The 22,718-nt window shown below is 43.4% G+C and overlaps 1 protein-coding gene across 1 annotated transcript in view; it reads left to right on the forward strand.

Moving 5' to 3' along the window:
• The window catches only part of SCGN (secretagogin, EF-hand calcium binding protein), a 378,060-nt gene that overhangs the window by 287,194 nt on the left and 68,148 nt on the right, over positions 1–22,718 (forward strand). The window contains exon 7 of the mRNA XM_086966880.1: positions 15,006–15,061. Coding sequence (XP_086823006.1) covers positions 15,006–15,061 — 56 coding nt within the window. The remainder of the gene's footprint in view (positions 1–15,005; positions 15,062–22,718) is intronic.

Consider the following 22,718-nt stretch of genomic DNA (forward strand, 5'->3'; position numbering starts at 1 on the left):
ACAGTTGCTCTTGTTGATAACAAAGCCAAGGGTAGTGCGTCTGGCCAGGATAAACCCGTGGATGCCTGTATTTTAGCTAGTTTTAGTTTGAGGGTGCCATTGTAACCCTCAACCAAACCAGCAGACTGGGGATGGTTTGCACTGTGGAACTTCTGTTTGATGCCCAAACCGGCACACACACTCTGCATAACTTTCCCTATAAACTCACTTCCGTTATCTGACCATACAATCCGTGGCATTCCGAACCTAGGGAAATATTCTTTGAGAGGAATTTTGGCAGTTGATAGGGCAGTATTGTCCTTTAGTGGATATGCTTCGATCCATCTGGAAAAAGACCAGACTACCACCAGGACGTATTTCAAATTTTTACATCGATCCATGTGAATGAAGTCTAACTGAATCACTTCAAAGGGGCAGGAAGGTGGAGCGAAGTGACCAGCAGGAGTTGGAGTTCCCTTGCCAGGATTATGCATCAGGCATACCATACAATTTTTCACCACTCTCTCTGCACATTTACTGATCCCATCATTCTTCCAGACTGGAGCCAACATCTTACAGATTCCTTTAGAACTTATATGCGCTACTCCATGCGCCATTGTCACCACTGCAAGCACATACGCATCAGGCAACATCCAACGCTGTTGTTCCGACAAGTCAATCCAACACCCACTCGAATCCAACTTGCCCGTACTTTCTCTCCATACACGTTTTTCCTCTTCAGTTGCCTCTTTCTGAATCTCTTTCACACTTTCCACTGTATCCTCACACATCCCAGACTCAGAAATCCATCTTGCAGACGTAGCAACATACATTCTACTCATCATATCTCTAGCTGTCTGTTTAGCAGTTTCATCAGCAAAAGCATTCCCACGACCAACATCATCCGTGATTGCTTTATGAGCACTGCATTTCACAATTGCAACTTCAGTCGGCAAGGTTAGAGATTCCAACAAGCCGTTAACTAGCTGACCATGTTGAATCTTAGTCCCATGGGACGTAATGAAACCTCTTTCTTTCCACAAACGGCCAAAACTATGGGCCACGCCAAATGCGTACTGACTATCTGTGAACACATTCACTCTCTTTCCCTTAGCTAAAACACACGCTCTTGTTAGAGCTATTAATTCTGCAGCTTGGGCAGAATTCTGACTCACTCTTGCAGTCTCCACAATCGTCTTCAAAGTTGTCACTGCGTAGGCAGCAGTCACATCACCATTCTCCAATTTAAAACATGACCCATCCACATACAGCGTGCCATCTGGATCTGACAATGGAGTGTCTTTTAAATCAATTCGTCCTTTTGTCTCTTCCTCCGTTCTAAAACAACAATCATGGGGCTCGGAATCACTCGACTCTTGATTAGCCGGCAACAGCGTTGATGGATTCAATACATTACATCTTTTGATCTGAATATGACTTGCTAGTAATGTCAGCTCGTAACCAGATAATCTCGCACTGGTAAGGTGTTGTGTCTTGGTTCGATTCATGAGTGTATCCACAGCATGAGGAACCATAACCACTAGCATGTTGTTCATCACCAAACCAGCAGATTGTCGAATGGAAGCCGCAGCTGCCGCTGTAGCTCTCAAACAACTAGGTAACGCTCTAGCTACCGGATCTAATGTTGATGAAAAATACGCACAAGGGCGTTGTTTATCACCAAATGTCTGTGTCAGAACACTCAACGCGCAACCTTCTCTCTCATGAACATAGAGCGTGAATGGCTTGCTGTAATCAGGTGTACCCAATACAGGAGCTGAACATAATGCTTTTCGTAACTCAGAAAAACTCTCCTGACATTCATCAGACCATGGCACCGGACTCGGAACATTTTTCCCAGTCAAAGCTACCAACGGTTTTGCTAAAAGAGAAAAATTTGGGATCCACTGCCTACAGTAAGAGGTTATACCTAAAAAGGCACGTACTTCTCTCTGCGTGCGGGGAACACTCATCTGCGTAATTGCTTTTATTCTCTCTGGGGTCAACTTCCTTCCCTCCTTTGACAAGAGATGACCTAGGTAGGTCACTTCTTGGCAGCAGTATTGCATTTTCGAAGGTGATACCTTGTGATTCAAATTAGACAAATGATGCAATAACGAAATCGTAGCTGCTTTGCAAGTTTCCTTGCCATCGGCAGCCACTAAAAGATCGTCTACATACTGCACTAGAGCAGAGCCTGGAGGAAGGACAAAGGAATCTAGCTGACTTTTTAATGCCTGACTGTAAATGGATGGGCTCTCACAATAGCCTTGTGGAGCGCGTTTAAACCTGAAACTTCGACCTCCTAGACAGAACCCGAAAATATCTCTGCTTTCCTCGGCTATCGGAATGCTGAAAAAGGCACTCTTCAAGTCGATGACTGAAAACCATGTGGCTGTAGCAGGAATCAATGTTAACAAGGCAGTGATGTCTGGAAGTACAGGAAACTGCGGGACCACAATCTTATTGACTTCTCTGAGGTCAATGACAAACCTATACACTGGAGGCTTTGTAGGATCAGTTCGTTTCAAAATCGGTAATACAGGACTGTTACAGACGTTTCCTCTAGTTTCTTCAACCACACCTTTCTTAATCAAATCTTGTACAATCAATTAAAGTGCACGTTTACCTTCACTAGATATTTTGTATTGAGGAATTCTTGGAAATTTTACATTTGCTTTCAAAGTGACTGCATATGGTGGTATTTCCAAAAGGCCTACATCATTAGGACCAGTCGCCCAAAGAGTATCGGGGAGCGAACGCAGCTCTGGCGGGAGTGCATCCATTGACAAGTACATCGGAGAGGTGATTCTTTTGCCCAATGTAAGCTGTACTCCTTCCGGAGAACAGTACAATGTCGCATATAGGCGTTTCAACAAGTCTAAACCAAGCAGATTTTCATTACAACCCGTCGTCAAAATCAGGGGTGCTTTCAATTGACACGGTCCAACAGAAATAGACAAAGGACCAGATATGGGGTTGTAAACAGGGGCGCCTGAAAAACCTACAGAAACATTTGTTGAGCCGGACAAAGGTGCGCCAGGGAGTTTTGCATGAATGATAGAACTTTTTGCGGCACCAGTATCCAACAGAAACGGTTCGACTACACCTGATGTTGCTACTGCGACATAAGGCCCACTCTGATCCACTGGAACTGATACTACTCCCTCTCTCTGTCCATGGCTGTCCTAGTACCCATTTTGCTGAAATCCCTCATCCACTTCACAATAGTCTTCAACAAGATACTGTTGAGATCTATTTTGTTGAGCAGACTGTCCATTTCGTTGATCAAAGTGATTGGAAGGGCGGTCAGTCGTCTGTGGAGGCATAGCACCTCGCCCTCGACCTCTAGAATTTTGCACAAAACCACCACGACCTCTCTGAGCTGCTGCTGCGTTATTTTGCGCTAAGACTGGACACTCATTTTTGTAGTGACCTTCTTTCTTACAGTACGCACACTGATTCCACTGATATTGAGGCCTAGGTGAATTATAATCTGTCCTTTGATATGACCCTTGTTGCGGATTAGTCTGACTCGTACGAGGCGGATACGCTTGTTGCAAGAGAACTTTAGTCTTTAAGTCTTTCATTTTCTTATCTGATTTTTCTTTCTCCTCTTTATCCCTATTTTCATAATACTGTGCAGTTGCAAGTATTTGCGCAGTTGTAGAAACAGCCCACGCACTCTCGGAATCTTTTAATTTGTTGCATAGCTCAGGTAACAAATTATGTACGAATTTATCGACAAACAGTCTCTGTCCTCCTTCTGTGCTCATATCCTGACCACTATGATCTACAAAAGTCTCTTCGAACCTCGTGAAAAAGTCGGAGACACTTTCGTCTTTCTTTTGCCTGCATGCGGACAACTTGTCCCAATTAACACGCAATGCGGGCATCAGAGTCTTCATTAAGTCGATTATTCTACCTGGAAGATTAGCAATTAGGGGTTCGGGTTTGGAACAACCTATTTGCTGACCATCCGCTGCAATGATAGCTGCCCAATCACCACCTAGGGCAACTGGATGATTCTCTTTACGAATTTTAGCCCAAATTGGTTGCGGAACTACATTACCAAATAACATATCAATGTCCGCCAGATTCATTACACAAGCCTCAACTGTCTGTGTTAATTCCTTATAGTATCCGGCAGGATTCTTACGCGGGTCTGGCAAGGCCTGCTTCACTGCTAGTACTTCGGCTCGTTTCCATGGAATGTGTATCCACACTCTTTGGAATTGGGCCGGGGCAGCAAGAATACCATTCGGTACATCAGCTTGCACAGCTTCGTGCCAAATTGGAGGAACCTCCCTCATTGGATATTGGCGATTTAGCTTCATACTACTTTTCTCTAAGTCTCTTGGTGAACGAAGTGATGGATCATTTCTATAACTTAAAATCAGCTCCATCGCTTCTTTTATATTTTGACCTACTATCATTCCTGCAGCAAACTCTTTCTGAACCTTAATTAAGTCTTCTAAATTCGATTCAACATCATCTTCTTCTACTTCCTCACGTAACAGCGAGCACATCTCGTCAAAGACATACCGTTGCGTTGGTTCATTCCATTGCATAAATGTATCTAGTACTTCTCTCGTGCTATATCTCCTACTCTTCGAAATCCATCTGAGAGCCGTGGAATCTAAAATTCCCCGTTCCTCAGTACTCGGAAGCTGACTACGTCTTTGAACAGAGTCAGAAGTAGGAGTCTTGATTAAAGTTTTATAGAGGGGAGACAGAATGCTAGAAACAGAATCAGTGATTCTTCGACGAACAGAAAGTGGAGTCAACACACTAGCAGACGCAGAGAACACAGTAGAAGTAGGAACAGATAGTGGAACAGTAGGAGTATCGAGGAAGATAGTTTGTGGAACAGTAGGTGTAAGCGATACAGATACAGGTATAGAAGTCGGCAATCCAGGAGGAGGAGGTGCCGTAGGAATATTCACATTGACCACAGGAGGTACAGGAGCTTGATTCTGAGGGGCAGGAGCAGGAATACCAGGTTGTCCAGCAACCGGCAGTTGAATATTCGGTAAAGGTGGAGCCGTAGCACCCTGTGCATACGGTGGAGGTGACCTTAACAGATAAGACAACAGAGGATCGTTTTCGGGGTCCTCCAGTATCTTAGTTGTTTTCGATGGCAAGGCAGGATAGCACTTGTCAATCGCTAAATTATGCTCTCTAATGGCCACCTCTATGGCCTTCTCAGACTCGTTGATTTGCAGCTGCTTAGCCGCTTGCTCTAAAGTCAATTCGTCTTGCTCTTTCGGTTCTTTCTTTAACCTTTTAATTTCTCTCTGTTTAGATTCTTTTCGCCAGTAACGGAAAGAATCAAACATTGCCGGCCGGGCTTTCTTCCTAAACAATTTCGCTTCTAAATTATCAAGGATTTCGGGTTCAAAACTACCATGCAGTGGCCAACTAAGGATACCATCCTTTTTCGTATAGCGGACCCACACCTCATTATAAGATATAGGACCCACACCATGCTTACAGTACAGGTCGTATAAGGGAGTCCCAATCGGAGGAACCAGACATGAGTCCTCCAATCGTGAATCACTGCTGCAACCAAAACATGACAACATACAATTTCTCCGACTTACCATTTTGCAATCCGGAACACAGAACAAACAAAACACGAAACAGATATGTGCACCTGAACCAAGAACTTAGGCCTACCAAAAGCGAACTGATGTATCGATACCCAAACTAAACCAAATAGATTATCGTACTCAGAACAACCAGTGATAATCTTACGAAACCAAACCAAACTAAGAACCAAAAAGGATTTTAACAACCCTCACGAAATAACCAGCTAGCAACCACTAAATACTTAACTGAGGCACTGAAGACGTCACCAAGGAGAAACCCGTCATGTTTCGCCGTACTAAGGACTGCACCTCGGGTCCAAGACAGGGCGACGGTCAAGGCAACGGCCCACTGCAGCCGTCCTGAAGGGGAACCCTCGTGGAAGAGAACGTCGGGCCACTTTTGCGATATGCCGGGATCGATGAAGTGGGGCGCCTCCCTCAGGAATCTTCACACGAAGCTTCTCGAACTCTTCAGGCTTTTGGACCGGTACCGAATGACGTCGGCCCACGTTGGGCGCCAATTGGAGTTCTGGACTTTTTGGTTCCGTCCAGAGGTGTCAGGGAACAACACCCGAAGACCCCGGAGTTCCACCTGCCTTGGTGCACAAATAAACAGAAACACGGGCTTCTCGATGGTGGCGTCAAAGACCAAAGGTTTTTACTGCAGGGACACAGAAGTCACAGAAACTACACACGGGCAGATTCTAGGAGCCTGTTCGATTTGTACAAAGAGGGTTGCTCCTTATATACTAAAAATTGGGCTTCAGGCAAATTCTTTACATATTAGTACATTCCCAAACCTTTGTGTCCTAAACAATAAATATTTGGCGTTACACAGGAATCGTCGATAATATCTGATGCCAAACATTACGAAGAGGGGTTCCCACTAGTTCATCACAATCCCTTGTCAATATTGCATTCAAGAGCCGGACCGCCTCATCGTAAATTTCGTTACCTCCCCCTAATAAAGATTCAGAAAGAAAGGAACGGAGCCAGGTGTGGAAGATAGGAAAGTGGGATAAGGGATGTTTGTGGGTTGTAAATGGGCAAGGCTACCGGCTTCGGCCGCCTAATCATGATCGGGACAATGGACCCGAGAACCAGTTCAGTAGGGCTGGCCTCGGGCAGAGGAGGCAGCCTTTGTCGAGTCATGCAGCTACAGCGTGTTCTGTTCCAAGGTGTACGTGTCACTAAAGAGGTGAATCGCCGGCTAAGCCTACGTGTCCTTAATTGAAATTAAGTGATCAGAGGTTATTGCATATGTGAGGGCAAGAAACACAAAATGGCTGCCATGATCTAAGATGGATGCCATGGGTAGATCAGAAATGTGTTTGTAACAGGAGTACTCTTGCTCGTAGCGTAGCGAAAACACCAGGATATGCTAAATGGATAATTTGCGGTTCGCTGATACCAATATTATGTATTTCCGACAATATTGAAAACACGGGTTCAAATCGTCACGGAACCTCACCTTGCGCCACCACAGATGCGCCGCATTTACAATGCGGCGTACGATGGTGCAAGGAAGGGCAGATGCGTGACGCATCTTGTGGTGTACGGGCGGCGCATTGCTGGAGTCGCGTCGCGAGCACGACGCAACTCCTGCAAGGCACAGGGGCCACCCATACTCAACGTGGTGCCTCACTCGTTACGCCTGCTTGAAGCAGGCGTAAGGATTTGACGCAGCAGCGTTGTAAAACTGACTCAGTGAAATCTTGTAGATTTCACTGCCTCAGTTTTACTGGGCTTTCCTGCGAGGGAACGCCCACCCTGCGACAAACGCCCACACGAAACCTGACGCAGGTTTCATGTGGCGCAGGGCTTTACAACGTGACGCATCTGCCTAGATGTGTCACGTTGTAAATAAGTCGCAACGTGGCGCATTGTTTATGCCGCCGCTGCGTCATAAAATTGACGCAACAGCGGCGTAAAAGTGTTGCAAGGGGCTTGTAAATCTGCCCGGTAGCGTTTCAGACTGTTACTCTTGCCTCAATTTATTGACAGCTAGATACCTCCCACTAAACAGTTTCCCTTTTAGACGGCCCGCATAGCCAGGTGCTCTGTCACCGTTATTACAATTCTTAACATAAATTGCCAACCGATCGGTGTAATTGATCCGATCTGATCCAGCACCGTAGAATATAGCTAGAACCCCTCCTATCTAAGCCAACAAACACCTCCTCCGTCAACGTTCGTAACGTTTCAAATTTGATCAAAAGTGGAAAGACCTCTTAACTCTACCACATTTATTGCCAATACACTCCGCTTATTTGATTTTGGTAATCTCCTGCTTGGACATAAGAAATTAAACATGTAACATTCACAATGGGCTGTTATTGTGCTTGCACGTCAAAGAGCAAGAGCCTGGTTTTTCTTCACCAACATAGTCTGTTGTTGATCTTGCGAGACCTGCATGCATGGTCTGACAAATGGCGTGTAGCTTGAATAATAAAACTAGTTTGCCAAAACAAAGCTCTCCCGCCTCTACCAAATGCGAATAATAAATGAACGCCATTTGTAAACACATAAACAAAACACAGCCTGCTTAGCGTTTACTCTGCTCTAGAGTATTCTTTTGGCAAAGGAAATCCCTTGAGTACCCAGTTGACTTACATCATGCACACTAGTGTGCTCTTGTGACTAGTCCAGGATGGATGTTAGCATATGTGCTGTGATGTGTAGCTAGCTTTATCTGCAGCACACAGTGCAAGAATACATATATCTGTATAACTTATAACATACTTTAACATCGTCAATAAGATGCAGAAGTGGCATCTTACTTGCAATTATAGAACAACATCCCTCCTCTATGTGCCTTTTGTAATGATCAGAACTACTAGCAACTGTTTGCAAACATTGTATCTCTTGTTATAAAACCTGTTTTAGTGTAAAGTGGGTAATTTCTGCGCTTTAGAAACCTTTTTGCTTTCTCAAATTTGTTTTAAAATGTCCACTTGCTCATTCTTTTTTTCCCAAACTTTTTCCCGGGGCGGGGGGAGAATCTCCCCAAACCCTCCTTATGATGGTGAGGCTCACACACTGCACAACATTCATCCCCAACGTTTACGCCCACCACTTTCAAATGACACCAGACATCACTGATCAATTGTCCTTATTTTACAAAATCGTTTATTCAAATCACATCCGCAGCACAGCCACATGTGTTGCAAGTCAAAACCCCCTTTCCTCAAGCCTTTTTGGAGGACAATAACACAATGCTAATAGGGTTGAAATAGCTTTTCATGACTCACAGCTTATCCATACTCTTCTCTGTTGCCCCAATGCTGGTATCATGCTTTGGTTTTGGATTGCGACTTGGCTCATTAATATTACTCCCTGTCAAGAACACCCTATGTCATGGTCTTTGCTCCCCTGGCAGAGGACTAGCCTTGGTATGAGTAGATCCCTACTTGTCTGGTGGAGATCTTGTCTCCTTCTGTGTAGCGGATACATACATTTGCTGAGAAAATGCAATGTTATTTGGCCTTGTTCTGAAATTGTATTTATTTTTCAGAAACAAACCCCCAAAATCGCTTCTTAAAAACAAAATACAAATTTCCCTGATGAGCTGGGAGTTTTCTCCCAGTGTCTACGGGTCATGTATGTTTTTTTGTCCTGTATGGGTCCACCAGGCTTTTACTCACAGCCCTGAACAGGAAACATGTGCATTTGCAGGACAAACCTAAATGTCCTGCTGACATACATTAGGTGATGGAACTGTGGCAGATAGGTAGTTACTCAAAACTTCTAGCAGTGGAATGGCATATTAATAATTTCAAACCTTTTATTTCAGTAAAGAAAGAATTATTAGACCTGTTTTCTACTATTACCAACTCCTGCATCTTCCAACCCAATATAACATATTAGCTGAACAGTGCAACTTCTCTCTTGCTGCACAAAGGCATTTTTTCAATGCTTCTTGACAGTTAAAGAGTTGTCCTGATTTCCCCCATTTACCTAGATCATGCACATTTAGGACAGGGCAGACACCCCCCAGATAAATAAATCTTACAAGCAAGACCTCAGACAGAGAAGCTATCTCCATGTTACATAAATCTAATTCACCTTGCCTTTGCAGTGGTAGCCACAGGCTACACAGATTTCAAGTGCTGAGGCTACAGATAGCAGAGCTATTCCTTAGGTTACAAAGATCAATTAGTACCTGGTCTCCTGGACAGTGCTGTACCACACACCTCATAGGCTTAGCCCTTAGGCAGTAGAGCTGAGCTTCATAGAATTCAGTTCTGATAGGTCAGGCCTCATAGGGCAGAACTATCTGTATTTCCCATCGTATAAAGGTATACTACCTCAGGTCGGGTATTATTGACCAATATTCATTGTTGATCTAGGTATTAACTGGAAAGCTGTCCTGGTTAGATGGAATCAATCTGCTTGTGCTGTCCCCACTTGTTTGCCCACCCCCACTTGATCATTTAGCCCTCTTCTTCTGTTGGATAAGTGAAAGTATGTAGGAGAGCAGATTCAGGCTGACTGACTATCTTTAGCGTCAACCTACACAAGCCAGCTGCACAATCTTTCAGTCAATCAGGTAGCTGAGTTCTGCAGTAAAGCGTCATCTTGCCTGTTGTTGCGATGTAAGGCGGCAGCGCATTGAGAGACATATTGAAGGCAAACATGTTATACGTTATTTCACTACCTAGGTTAGAGTCACAGTTATGTGGGAGCAGATGGTTGAAAACCCACTGGTGCAGGGTCACCCTTAGTCCATGGGTTCTTAACAAGTAAGGAGGAATCGACACTGGAGTGAAGTACAAACCAAAGGTCATTTATTAGCAATCATGAATGGGGACTCATCCTACAAGCACCATAGAGATACTCTAGGAGAAAGCACACTGAACGATGGTTACATGGGTTTTTATAGCAAAAGATCACAAACAAGGGACGCCCAGAGGTAAATAGAGTTTGAGAAGAACACACAAATGCGGTAACGGTAAGAATCGACAGCCTTGGTGTATTGTGCAATTGTCACATCCTAAGGCTGCACAACAAGATATGCTATCTGAGTAAACTTTACTATAGGCTTTACGATTGTCTGAAAAATCCAGAGCAGACGCCAGCTGTTCTTTTGCGCTGACTCTGCATGTATACACAGCCTACAATTCCACAATCTAGATTCTTTACTCATGTTTAAACAGATGCAGTGTCAAGGATAGAGCCGGGCTGGAAGTAGGGCAGGGGTGAAAAATGGATGAGGCAAAGTTAATGAAAAAACAAGGGAATCAGATTTTACATTTTAACAGTTAATGTCTGCAAAGTAAACTCCCTCTTGGAAGTGTGTGTAGAACAGCTCAGTCAAAGGTGGAAGAAGCTCCCCCATTCGAAACAAATAAAACACCCACATTACATGACTTTATACACATCACGCCACAAGGCTGGAACAGCACTCAGAGGGAGAGGGACACAGACATATCACTCCGGTTCTATCATTGCACCCTTGATGCCTTCTAGACCTTAGTCATGCTGCTTGCCACTAATTAGCCACATCTCTACTAGGTAAAAGCACAGCCATGACTTTGGCACGTTGTTGACTTGCTACAACCGCTTCATGTTAGGTTTTTTCTCCAGGCTATGAAAGGTCCACCAAGGACTCTGGGTTGGAATGCTAGGTGGTCCCATTTAACCAGGGCTCCAGGTTCTCTGTCTGCAATAGAAGTTGGCCTAAGTTATATTCAACCCATAACACACAAATATGGTTTTCTTAACTTGAACATGTTTATTAGATGGAGTATCCACTCGTAATGGGGAGACACTGACTCAAAATACACAGACCAACAATCCACTCAGACACTCCACATTCTCACACATTGCACATTCTGCTCATTACACACCAAATGTTCATGACTCGTTACCACTGCCTGACAAAACATCTAGGCTCTGTGAGATGTTGAGTGTGGATAAAGAGTCAGTGCTTCATTCAAAGGAGATGGTGTAAGTCTAGATGAAGCACCAACATTAATGTTGCAACACATATAAGAATGTCCACTTAAAGATGTGAGTCTACAACTCTTTGTAACTAAATCAAGGATATATTCACTTGTATTTATATATTGTTATGGTTTTAATTAACTTAATAAAGATTTCTTCTCCTCATATTCAGTTTAAATGGTAATTATAGAAAGCACCCAATGCACAATGATGCAGGAAAGCAACAAAATAAAGCACACAACCCATGATCCCTGGCTATGTACACCATATGCTTGTTACACTCACTAAATGATGGCGAACATCAGCGCACTCCTGAAACAAAGATCACAAGACCATTACAATGCAGATAAGGAAAGGTTGTTGAAGTAAAGTAACATCTTCAAGCATATGGAGATTGTGATAACTAGATGACCAAAATTAACAATGCAAAATGGAGGATCAACATATTTCAGCAAATTGAGTTACTATGTTACTAATCAAAAACAATTAAGGGACTCATTACCATGTTGGTCGGAAAGGCTCTGAATGCCATTCAGTTCGTTCGGATCTGTTTCATGACCCGCCTTTCCGACCGACTCAGAAACCATTCCGACCAACCAATTACGATGTGCGGAAAGCATTCAGACTTTCGAACTCGGTTCCAACTCCATTCTGAACAGCATTCAGCGAAACAGAGTTGTTTGGAACAGACTTGTACAGGTCAATGGACGGTGTTTCTGATCAATGAATTACAATGACAGATTCTGACAGCCTTTACGAATTGGTTGGTATGACACTGATCAGTAACTGTGGGTATCCAACTTTGGGGGCCTGTAGCAGGATCCCCTTCACCCAGGATACTCCAAATGGTGAAGAATATCAAAAAAGGGGGGAGGGAAGAGGTGGTGCTTAACGGCACCAAGGTGGGCGCATCCTCCTCTCCTGAAAGTACAAATAATCAACAAGGTCCACCTCAAGTAGAATTAGTGTATATCCTGGTGTTCATGGAATACACAATGTGTGTTAAAATACCCCTCACACACCAAAAGAGCCCTTGGTGTCATGTTTCATCATTGAAGGCTTCCCGCCCGCAGCGGGACGGGGCAGTGCTGCGACAAGCGACTACACTGGAGCACCTTTTTATTGAGGGTGCTATGTGAGTGAATGGGAGTGAGTGTCAGTAGGGTCAGGAGTGATAATAAATAAGTGATGTTAAAAAATACCTGGCCTAGTGGTAGAAAAAACTGTTTAATAAACACTGGCTGGTATTGTTAAAAAAAGTGATGCGGAGAGATAAAGCAAGTTAATGGGCATACTCTCCTGTGCGGGTCAACATGTTTCGAGCGCCATGCCCCTTCGTCAGGACCGGGGTCAGATCCCCCTGTCACTCACTAATGTTTTACCACAGAAAAATTAAGGTGTATGTACAAAGAAATAATGTTTTTTTTATCAATTTGTATAAATATAATTTATAAATATACGTGTTCCTAGCTTTATCAGAAGTTCTAATGTAGTAAGCTTAGGAGGTTTGGAGTCAGTGCCCCATGAGCCGTGAACACGGAAGCCACCGACGAAGGAGGAAGCACCGATGTGCTGGGGGTTGATTGGACCCTCAAATTCCCCTTCGCTCCAATCTTGGCTCATGGGGCACTGACTCCAAACCTCCTAAGCTTACTACATCAGAACTTCTGATTAAGCTAGGAACACGTATATTTATAAATTATATTTATACACATTGAAAACAAAAACATTATTTCTCTGTACATACACCCCGATTTTTCTGTGGTAAAACATTAGTGAGTGACAGGGGGATCTGACCCCGGTCCTGACGAAGGGGCATGGTGCCCCGAAGCATGTTGACCCGCACAGGGGAGTAAGCCCATTAACTTGCTTTATCTTTCTGCATCACTTTTTTAACAATACCAGCCAGTGTTTATTAAATAGTTTTTTCTACCACTAGGCCAGGTATTTTTTAACATCACTCATTTAGTATCACTCCTGACCCTACTGACACTCACTCCCATTCACTCACATAGCACCCTCAATAAAAAGGTGCTACAGCGTAGTCGCTGTCGCTGCACTGCCCCGTCCCGCAGCGGGGCGGGAAGACCCCAATGATAAAGCATGACACCAAGGGCCCTTTTGGTGTGTGAGGGGTATTTTAACACACATTGTGTATTCCATGAACACCAGGATATACACTAATTCAACTTGAGGTGGACCTTGTTGATTATTTGTACTCCAAATGGTGCCCATGAGTCCCCCCTTCCCAATCATGCACAGTGTGGCAGGGACAATGGGGTGCCCGCCACAGGGCACACAATTTTCCCCACCAACTCCTTTCTTCAATGAGAGCCTGTGTTTGATCCCCGGTGCCGGCGGCAGGTTAGCCCAGCACCATGTGACTCTGGGCAATAGCTCGCTTAATCTTCCAGACAGCCCCCAGCACCTTAACACCCTCGGGTAATCGTGCGCTTTACAAATACAGGATTTAATTTTGTCACTCGGAATACAGGCTCCGATTGAAGTCAATGGGAGTCCGACTGAATGGTGTTCTGAAACATCGTAAATGGTCGTCCAGATTCCCCGTATCCGATTCGGTCGGAAACCATTCCGAGAGAGAGTTGGTTAGAATGCTTTCAGACCGACATCGTAATGAGGCCCTTAGTGTGCCTGACCCCAGTGTTTAGGGGCTGAATTACTTCAAACCGAGGTTAATATAACATTTTATAGCATTTGACTCTGGGATCGAGTACCTCCCTATCCCACTGCCAAATTGGAATGCATGGTTCAATGATCCTATATTTTCTTATGTATGAATGCGAAGAATGTAGTGAAAGATTTGTCTCTGCCAATGCATGCATCAACTGAAAGTTTGTGACATCAGCCAGATAGTGTGGGACTGAAACTGTATGATCAATCAGTGCTCTTGTGGCTTATTCCATTCTGGAGACCTTATTTCTAGTTTCTGCTTCAGACTTGAGCAACATTTGTGCAATTCTGGTTAAATTACTTCCTCCCTCTTTTGCTGTTGACATGTGATATGAAACTCATGAAGTTTACTGCCCGATGTACATGATTCTATTCTCTTCCTGCCAGCACTATCCTGATGCATGTTCAACTGGTTTCAGTACTGGCAAACGTATAGCAACTTGTGTTTTACATAAACAAAAATTCTCTGGGGTGCTTGTTGTTCCTTCGAAAAAGGTTTGCAATAAATCAAATATCTCAAATAAAGCAGTAGCCATGTAATAATTAAACTGGTAAGTGACTATCTTAGTTACCATATGCCAACCTTGTATATTTATGATGAAGCATCCTCCTCTCAAAATGCATTGTTTAAATTAAGTCTATTGTACTCAATTACGATGAAAGATTTTGAATATGCTCAATATACTGCATTTTTAAAGATTGTGTGATTTGGAGAAAATGTTTGCAAAATACAAGTATTCACAAGTAAGGAAGGATGTCTTTCTGTACTCATGGAAGGTTCCATTATTTTAAATTTAGATGAAAATCTTTGACAAAAATAAGGATGGACGGTTGGATCTGAATGACTTGGCAAGGTAGGAACTTTCTTAAAAGTGACCTTTTTGTGCTAAAAGTTCACTATGAGTGGGATTTTAACTGCCTTTTCCCAATAATGTGTTCCTTAATATTAACAGTTCGTCAAATACATATTATCTCTCTGGTCTCTCTTGTTCCCTGTTATGCATCCTCAGAATGAGAAATGCCTCATATTGTCAAGTAAAGTAGTTTGTTGGAAATGTCTGGATTCAATCAACAGGATAGAAAGCCCAAATATTGGTATTTAATGGTCGAGATTAAGAACAAAAGGAATATTCTGAAAAGAGTAGTTCTTAAAATGGAAATCAAAAAGAAATGACGCAAACAATTGCTACCTCCTGTTGAAAACATTATACTAAAAAGGAAATTAAGTAGAGTTTGAGAAGGTTCAAGCAACTCTGTACAAGGAGTCTTAACTTTGTTAAATGACCCTCATGAAAAGGCTTTAGGCTGAGAAGTGAGAATAAATGTCAGAATATCCACTCCAAAAATGTCACGGTACACAAATATTGTAGGAAAAATATCAGCACCCATAATGTTATGGAAATATATATATGGAAGTATAGTTTCACAATATTTCACTGCAAAAATGACTACCTTGTCAACATATATAGCAACAACAAGGTTCAACGACAAGGTGATGAATAGAATGCTTGAGTTAATCTCAGCCACTGGCCATTAGTCAGGGTGGCATCCCAATCCATCGTTTTTCATCCACCATCTCACTTCATTTTGAACACAGCCATATGCAAATCAGTCTTGTCCTGCTCCAATGGGAGCAGTCCAGCCAGATCTGCCAAGCCTAGTCCCCACTGATCCAGAATACAGCAACCTAGGACTGGTATTGCCTTGATAAGGGATCATTAGCCACGTATAGCTTGATTCCAATAGCACAGTGAGCACGGTATCCACGTCTGGGTATACCCATCCCACTTAGGGTGTCAATTGTAACAACAAACCAGTGATTAATTAAATGCTTGAATTAATCTCAGCCACTGGCAATCACTTGGGCAATATTCCATTCCATCATTTTTCACCCAACATGCCACCTCAGTTTGAACCCATCCGCCTGCAAATCAGTCTTGACCCTGCTCCAATGGGAACAGCCCTGCCTGAAATGCCAAGCCTGGTCCTCCCTGAACCAGAATACAAGCAGCCTAGTACCAGTATTGTCCAGATAAGGGCTCATCCGCAAGGTATAGCCAGATTCCAGTGGCATGGTGAGCATGGAACCTATGTCTGGACATACCGATCGCACTTAGGGTGTCAACTGTAAAAACAACAAGGTGATGGAGGAAATGCTTGAATTAAAACTGGAACTAAGTTATACCCGGATGATGAGCCCATAACAAAGGTTCCGGTTCAGGGAGGACCAGGCCTGTCAGTTCGGGCTAGACTGTTCCTATTAGAGCACGGTCAAGACTGATTTGCATATAGCTGGGTCCCTGCTGAGGTGGCATGGTGTGCAAAATAACGATGAATAGGGATGCGGCACGAGTAATTACCAGTGGCTAAAATTAATGCAAGCATTCTATCTATCACTTTTTGTGTACTTTAGTATGTTACCCTTACTATGCGCCCAGGCCTTGTGAACTCAAGGTTCTCTGATAGTAACTTAGCAGATGTTAAAATTGGGCATTTCTAAATGTTTTACTTTGACATGTTTTAAAATTTTTCTGGCTACAGCTGTTCAAGTCTTTGATGTGAGCCCTAAAGTCCTGTTTTTAAAGTCACTGTGGATGGCGTAATTCTATGCTGCAGGCAACCTGTTCAGAAAAGGGGGTGGTGATGAACAGAGTGTCTGAATTAAGCAGACCACTCTTACCCAGTCCAAAGATCAGGGCTTGATCCATCACCGTTATTTATCTCACTGCACCATCCCAGCTCAGAACCAGGCAACCTGTGGCAACTATTACGGTGTCCCTACTTACAAGTCGGAGTAGCCAATTGTAACTAGCTAATATAAAACCATGTTTAGGGGTCAGAGCACGTTCACTTGAAGTTATTTAGCAGTCTCCCTGTGCCCGAATCAAAACATGCCTGCGAATTCATTGCATTTGCAGAAAACAATGCCAAAGTAGAGCAAGTGAAAAGTGAAATTTCCCTACAATAACCATGTTTTTTTCATTCACAATGCAGTTTAGGTTAGTAAATGTTGATAATATTATTTGAATAGAACGCCAGCTTCAAATTCATTTTGTTTTGGTGATATGGGGAAGGGATTAGTGGTTATAGAAGACATACCTGAGAAGAACCCTGGGGCATATTATCAAGGGGGTTTATCTCCGCTTTTTTGGCTTTAAAAGCCAAGAAAGCGGAGATAAAATTATCTCCCTATTACCTAGCTGTCGCTAACACCAGTTAGCGACAGCTAGTAGGAGATAGCGACCATCTTGGGCCCCACTTTGCATGTCAGAGAAATTTATCACTAATGACATGCAAAGTGGGCGTGCCAAGATGTTAGCGACTGAAAACAGTCGCTAACATCGCTATCTCCTATTACCAACTTTTGGAGATATTCGCGCTAAGCGCGAATATCTCCAAAAGCTAACACCTGCCCTGAGCAGTTCTTAGCCATGTTATCCAATGGGAGGTGGATAACATGGCTAAGAGCATTAGCTCGGTAATGCATGAATATCGCTGACTTTTCAGCGATATTCATGTATTGCGGCCGAATTTTAGCGCATTTGTGATAAACCTTGGTAATACCAAGGTTTATCTGCGATAAAAATCGCCGCAGGTCAGCGATACATTTTTGTCTCTAACCAAGCAATAGCGATAATTATCGCTATTGCTTGGTAATATGCCCCCCTGTTTCAGTGCCATCAGCACATTCACACTGTACTTGAGCGGCTCCTCCATGGGTCGTGCATGGGCCCAGTGATTGACAGCAGAATCAGCAGGTGTAATGCAGCCACGCAAGTATCCCCATGATCTGGTTGGGCCAAATTGTGACACCATGAAACAAGCGGAGCAGTGACACTCCCCACACCACCGCCATCACACTGACTGAGTACCAGAACCCTGGGAAACAGGAGTCTAACAAGCAAGATCTGAAGGAACAGTTATCACCTTCAGCAAGAGTCACCTGATCCCCCCAAGGATGACCATCACAGCACTAGCACATCACCAGAATCTAATTATTAGCTGCATGTTAATAGTCAGGACGGTTGAGGCTATGCAAGAACACAAGCTTCCAGAGGACAGCAGACTGCACTCCTGAAGCGGCAACAGTCTAAATCATCTTCTAGCTCCCATCCCAGTGGGTGCTGCCAGGCTGCTTGCCAATCCACTAGGAGGCATGATGGTGAATGTTTAAGAGCATGAAGGGAGTTTTGTGCACGCATGATTCAGACATTCAGTGAATTTCATATATATATATATATATATACATATATATATATATATATATATATATATATATATATATATATATATATATATATATATATATATATATATATATATATATATATATATATATATATATATATATATATATATATGTGCAAAAGAGGATATTGGAAAATGTGCCAGAGATTGGATATTTTTACATTTCATCAGGCGTATGAAAAAAAGGTAAATTACACATTTGGAAGGCTCAAGGGCATCTTGTCAGGTCAGCTAGACAGGCAATGAACAGGTCGGGTGGTAGGCAGCCCACAAGCTCAGGATTGGGCAGCTAACACACATCGTAGGATGGACAAGTGACTCACAAGATCTAAGAAGGTTAGCATGCACGCAGACTCAACAGTTTGTAGGTAGGTACCACACAGGCCCAGGGATGGTTAAGTAGCACAAAAAGTGGGCACGTGACACAGGCTCAGGACTGCGTGACCAGCAGACAGACTCGGGTAGTTGGGTTTTGCACAGTCTCAAGTGTGGATGGGTAGCACGCATGCTCAAGGGTGGGTAGGTAGCATACAGGCTCAAGGGTGTGCAGTCATTACAGAGTCTTACCTTGGGGTTTGTAGGAGAGATTTCTTGAAGAGAATGTCAAGGAGATCCCAAAAATGCTCAAAGGAAATGGAACAGTGCAAGATCAAGAGGGATCAGTAAGGCACACATGAAGCTACTAGAATAGCTGTGGGAAGGAATGTCAATGGAAATCACATGTAAAAAGGGTAGTGGGTACTGTCCAAGTTATTAGAATTCTCTGGCTGAAGGACCTAGATGCTTGTTGGTTGGTTGTTAGGACGTGCTCCCTGGAGTTGAACTCCCAGGTGGATGTGAAGAGACCTGAATGGGAGTATGCAATGCAGATATTCGAGCATGACTTCCTATTACCTTTTAAATAGCTGCTGTGATTCCCCTCTAGGGTCAGATGCAGTCCTTGGCTGTGATGCTTCTTTTTCATTTATGAGTTAGTTTCTTACTTTAAAGAATGAGGAAAGCTGTTTCCCTGAAAGGGACAAAGATGAACAGGAGGGCCTGGAGACAGACCCTAACTGCATTACTTCACCTGTCTGCAAGCACCAACTGTTCCCAGTTTCCCTCCTATTCCTTTTTTGAGGGGACATATTAGGGATTAGTAGGGAGGGTCAGAAGTGTGTTGCTTTGCTGCCTCTTGGTTCAGTGTCTGAACCATCTTCAATACTTTCTCGCAAACTGTCACAGGCATCAGCACCTATGACACCTTACCTCGACAGTCATTCCACGATAGAGTAGTGTCATATGGTACCATATTGAGGGATGCAACTAGATTGGGAGAGCCAACTTAGCACTGCTCGGTTGGACGCATAGAATGTCAACAAGCAATAGCAAAGGCAGTACGTTTGTTTCCTATGCAAAATCTATTTGCTCTGTCGATTGTTTTCACATGTTGCACAGTAGTTGAGCTTCTTTGGAACACGCTTAAAGTAAAAAAAAATGCTGTGATGCTGTCACTGTTGGCTGTGTTATTGCGTTGTTGTTTTTTTTTTACTTTAAGCCATGTGCAACAGCAGCTCTACTGCTTTACACTTTGTAAAAAAAATTGAGAAAGCAAATAGATTTTGCATAGGTGAAACCTATTCGCTTTGCCAATGTTTGTTATATTTCCGTACAAGAAGACCTATAGTTAAATAGTGAAAACAATATCAAAGCAGTTTATAAAAGCCATTGCCGTAAACTGGTTTATTGAAAAAACAGAGAGAAAAAATGTTCATTAAAATGTTCTATAATATTCTTAAAAAGAAGTCGGTAAACCAGTCTTACATCCACCTGCAGTTACAAGCACTGGAATGTCCGAAGTGAATGGGTGAGAAGGGAGACTTAGGCGGGGCTCGGCAAGCTTTGTGTCTGTTGCTAGGAGATGTTCACAGGCAGTAATAGTCATGGAAGCAGAGAGCAAGCACCTCTCACCAGCTCTGTGAATGACAACACTTGAGTAAACTCTGCTCTTGTTGAATGTGTTGCAGAGGTTCCAGCTGAGTTCATACACTATTGAATGGCACACAAAAACTAGACTGCCCCCAAAATATATATAAGTATTCGTTCAGAAGGGGAGCAACAGTTTGTAAGAAGAAAGGCTATGCCTGCTTTCCCATCACAAGTTTGGCAGTGTTTGCTTTCTATTACCAACTGAACATGAAGTTATTGGGAGTGACGTCAATGGGTGCATAGTTATCAACGGTCCAGCAGGTTGCATGGCCAACTGAGCTCTAATTATTACTGTATTTTGCTAACCAAATAACAGTCGGGCAGGTGAGCATTTCCTTTCTTTACCTATGGCCAGTGCACACTTGCAACGTCATGTCAATGCGCAAAATGTACTTTGTAAAATGAAATACGCCTCTGACTTGAATTTCAGTATTTCTCATTTAACGTATTCTCCAAAGCTGAATAAAACAATGCTGTTGTGGACGTGAAAAACACTAATGATAAGCGGAAGGTACACCAAAAGAGTGCACGGATTCTTGGAAAAGTTAAACAGCATGAGCACACACCACCTTTCCCTTCAATCTGAAAATGGAGCCAGTCTAAACAAGAGGCATAGTAAAATGGCCCCAGATGTTGCACTAGAGCAGATGAGCTAATAAAGGCTCTGCTCAGGCTCGAGCAAGGTTCTGGATTTCAATCAGCCAAAGTTCCGAAAATGAATGGAACTTTCTTGTAGCTTCTGCTCTCACTCATTCATGTACAACATTCTCCAAGCCTTCCTGTGTAGGGAAAGAAATCTGAAAGAAGAAATGCTTGCTGCAGGCCTGTCTCGTTCCACAGCAGGTAGTGGGCCCCGGAAGAGGGGGTCCAGGTGGGGCAGAGCGTGGAGGCCAGTGAAGAGGGGGAGGGAGGGGGGGTTAGGGTGTTTGGAAGTTGAACAGAGCCGGAGGCCGCCAAATCCTTGCCAGGGGCCGCCATGCAAATATGTATCCATCCTCAGAGGATTATTATATTAAGTATATATATTGGTGTGGTGGCCCCAGGGGTTTGGTGGCCCGGTGCAGGTGCACAGTTTGCACATGCCTAAGGTCGCCCCTGTCCACAGTATGGTGGGTAAGGCTGCACTGACACCTACTGGTGTAAAAATAAAACAAGGACGGCATGGGAGGAACAAGGATTGGTAGAGAGGGCTTGCAAAAAAATGCACTCTGACAGAGTGTGAAACTAAAAATAAACAACAAGCTGTGCTTTCATGGTGGGCCCCTGTCAGAGAAACCACTGGAGGACAACTGATGGGGGATAGCAGGGACATAAATAACACAAGAGAGGGAGAACCACAATGGAGAGTGGGAGGAGGGCGAGCAGGGAACAAGCAATGCAGCGGAAGGTGACAGACAGCAGGCACAAGCGCTCTACTAGAGTGCATCAAAAAGTGAAAGGGAGAGACTGCAGGAAAGTAAAAATAAACACAACGCAGTCCAGAAAAGGCAGAACAAAGCCCTGGAAAATGAGCCTCTGCTGCGGAAGAAACATCTCTGTCTCTCCCGAACAGATTAACGTCCATCCTGTGACACAATGGCCAGTATTCTAATAATTGAAGCTTCATTCCTTTTATGTCAGTGCTCCTGGAAGTGTTTATATTTCTGTGCTTCCTGAGAAACTATAGGAGGATGCATACTAACACCTCAGATAAATCAGGATATGGTGAGATGCTTTTCGGAAGACATCGGAAAAACAAACAAACATGCTTGAAATGTGTGCAGCCCCCGGGAGTTGGGCAAAAAAAGTTTGAAAAAAGCAGATGAATAGGAGGACTTCGGCCATGGGCTACTGATAACAAAAACACACAAAGAACAACCGGAAATGACATGCGACAACCAATAGAAACAGAGGAAAAGTATATGGCAAGCACATAAACAAATGAAAAGTGAGGGCGGGATGTTAGCCCTTTTTAAGATTATTATTAAATGAAATAGATTTGCACTGTGGTGGCAAACCTAAAAAGGGACCTTACCCTCCATGGTGTAGTGCCCCTAAAGTGATGAGTCAGCTCAAGCGTAATAGCCGCTCCTGTGTTGCCCATACAAGGCAAGTGTTAAGTTAATCTAATGTCTTTGTGTAAGAGACAGGATGGCTCAAGATACGTATTCGGCAAGCAACACAACTATTAACACAATGATTTGTAACCAATCACATAACGCACGAAAGAATATAAAAAAAGACCCTGATTAATGAAAAAGATATAAAATATTGAGAATTTACGGATTTATGCAAACATAAAAATCTTGGTGAGTT

The sequence above is a fragment of the Lissotriton vulgaris genome, chromosome 4_1 (assembly GCF_964263255.1).
Source record: "Lissotriton vulgaris chromosome 4_1, aLisVul1.2, whole genome shotgun sequence".
Taxonomy (NCBI): domain Eukaryota; kingdom Metazoa; phylum Chordata; class Amphibia; order Caudata; family Salamandridae; genus Lissotriton; species Lissotriton vulgaris.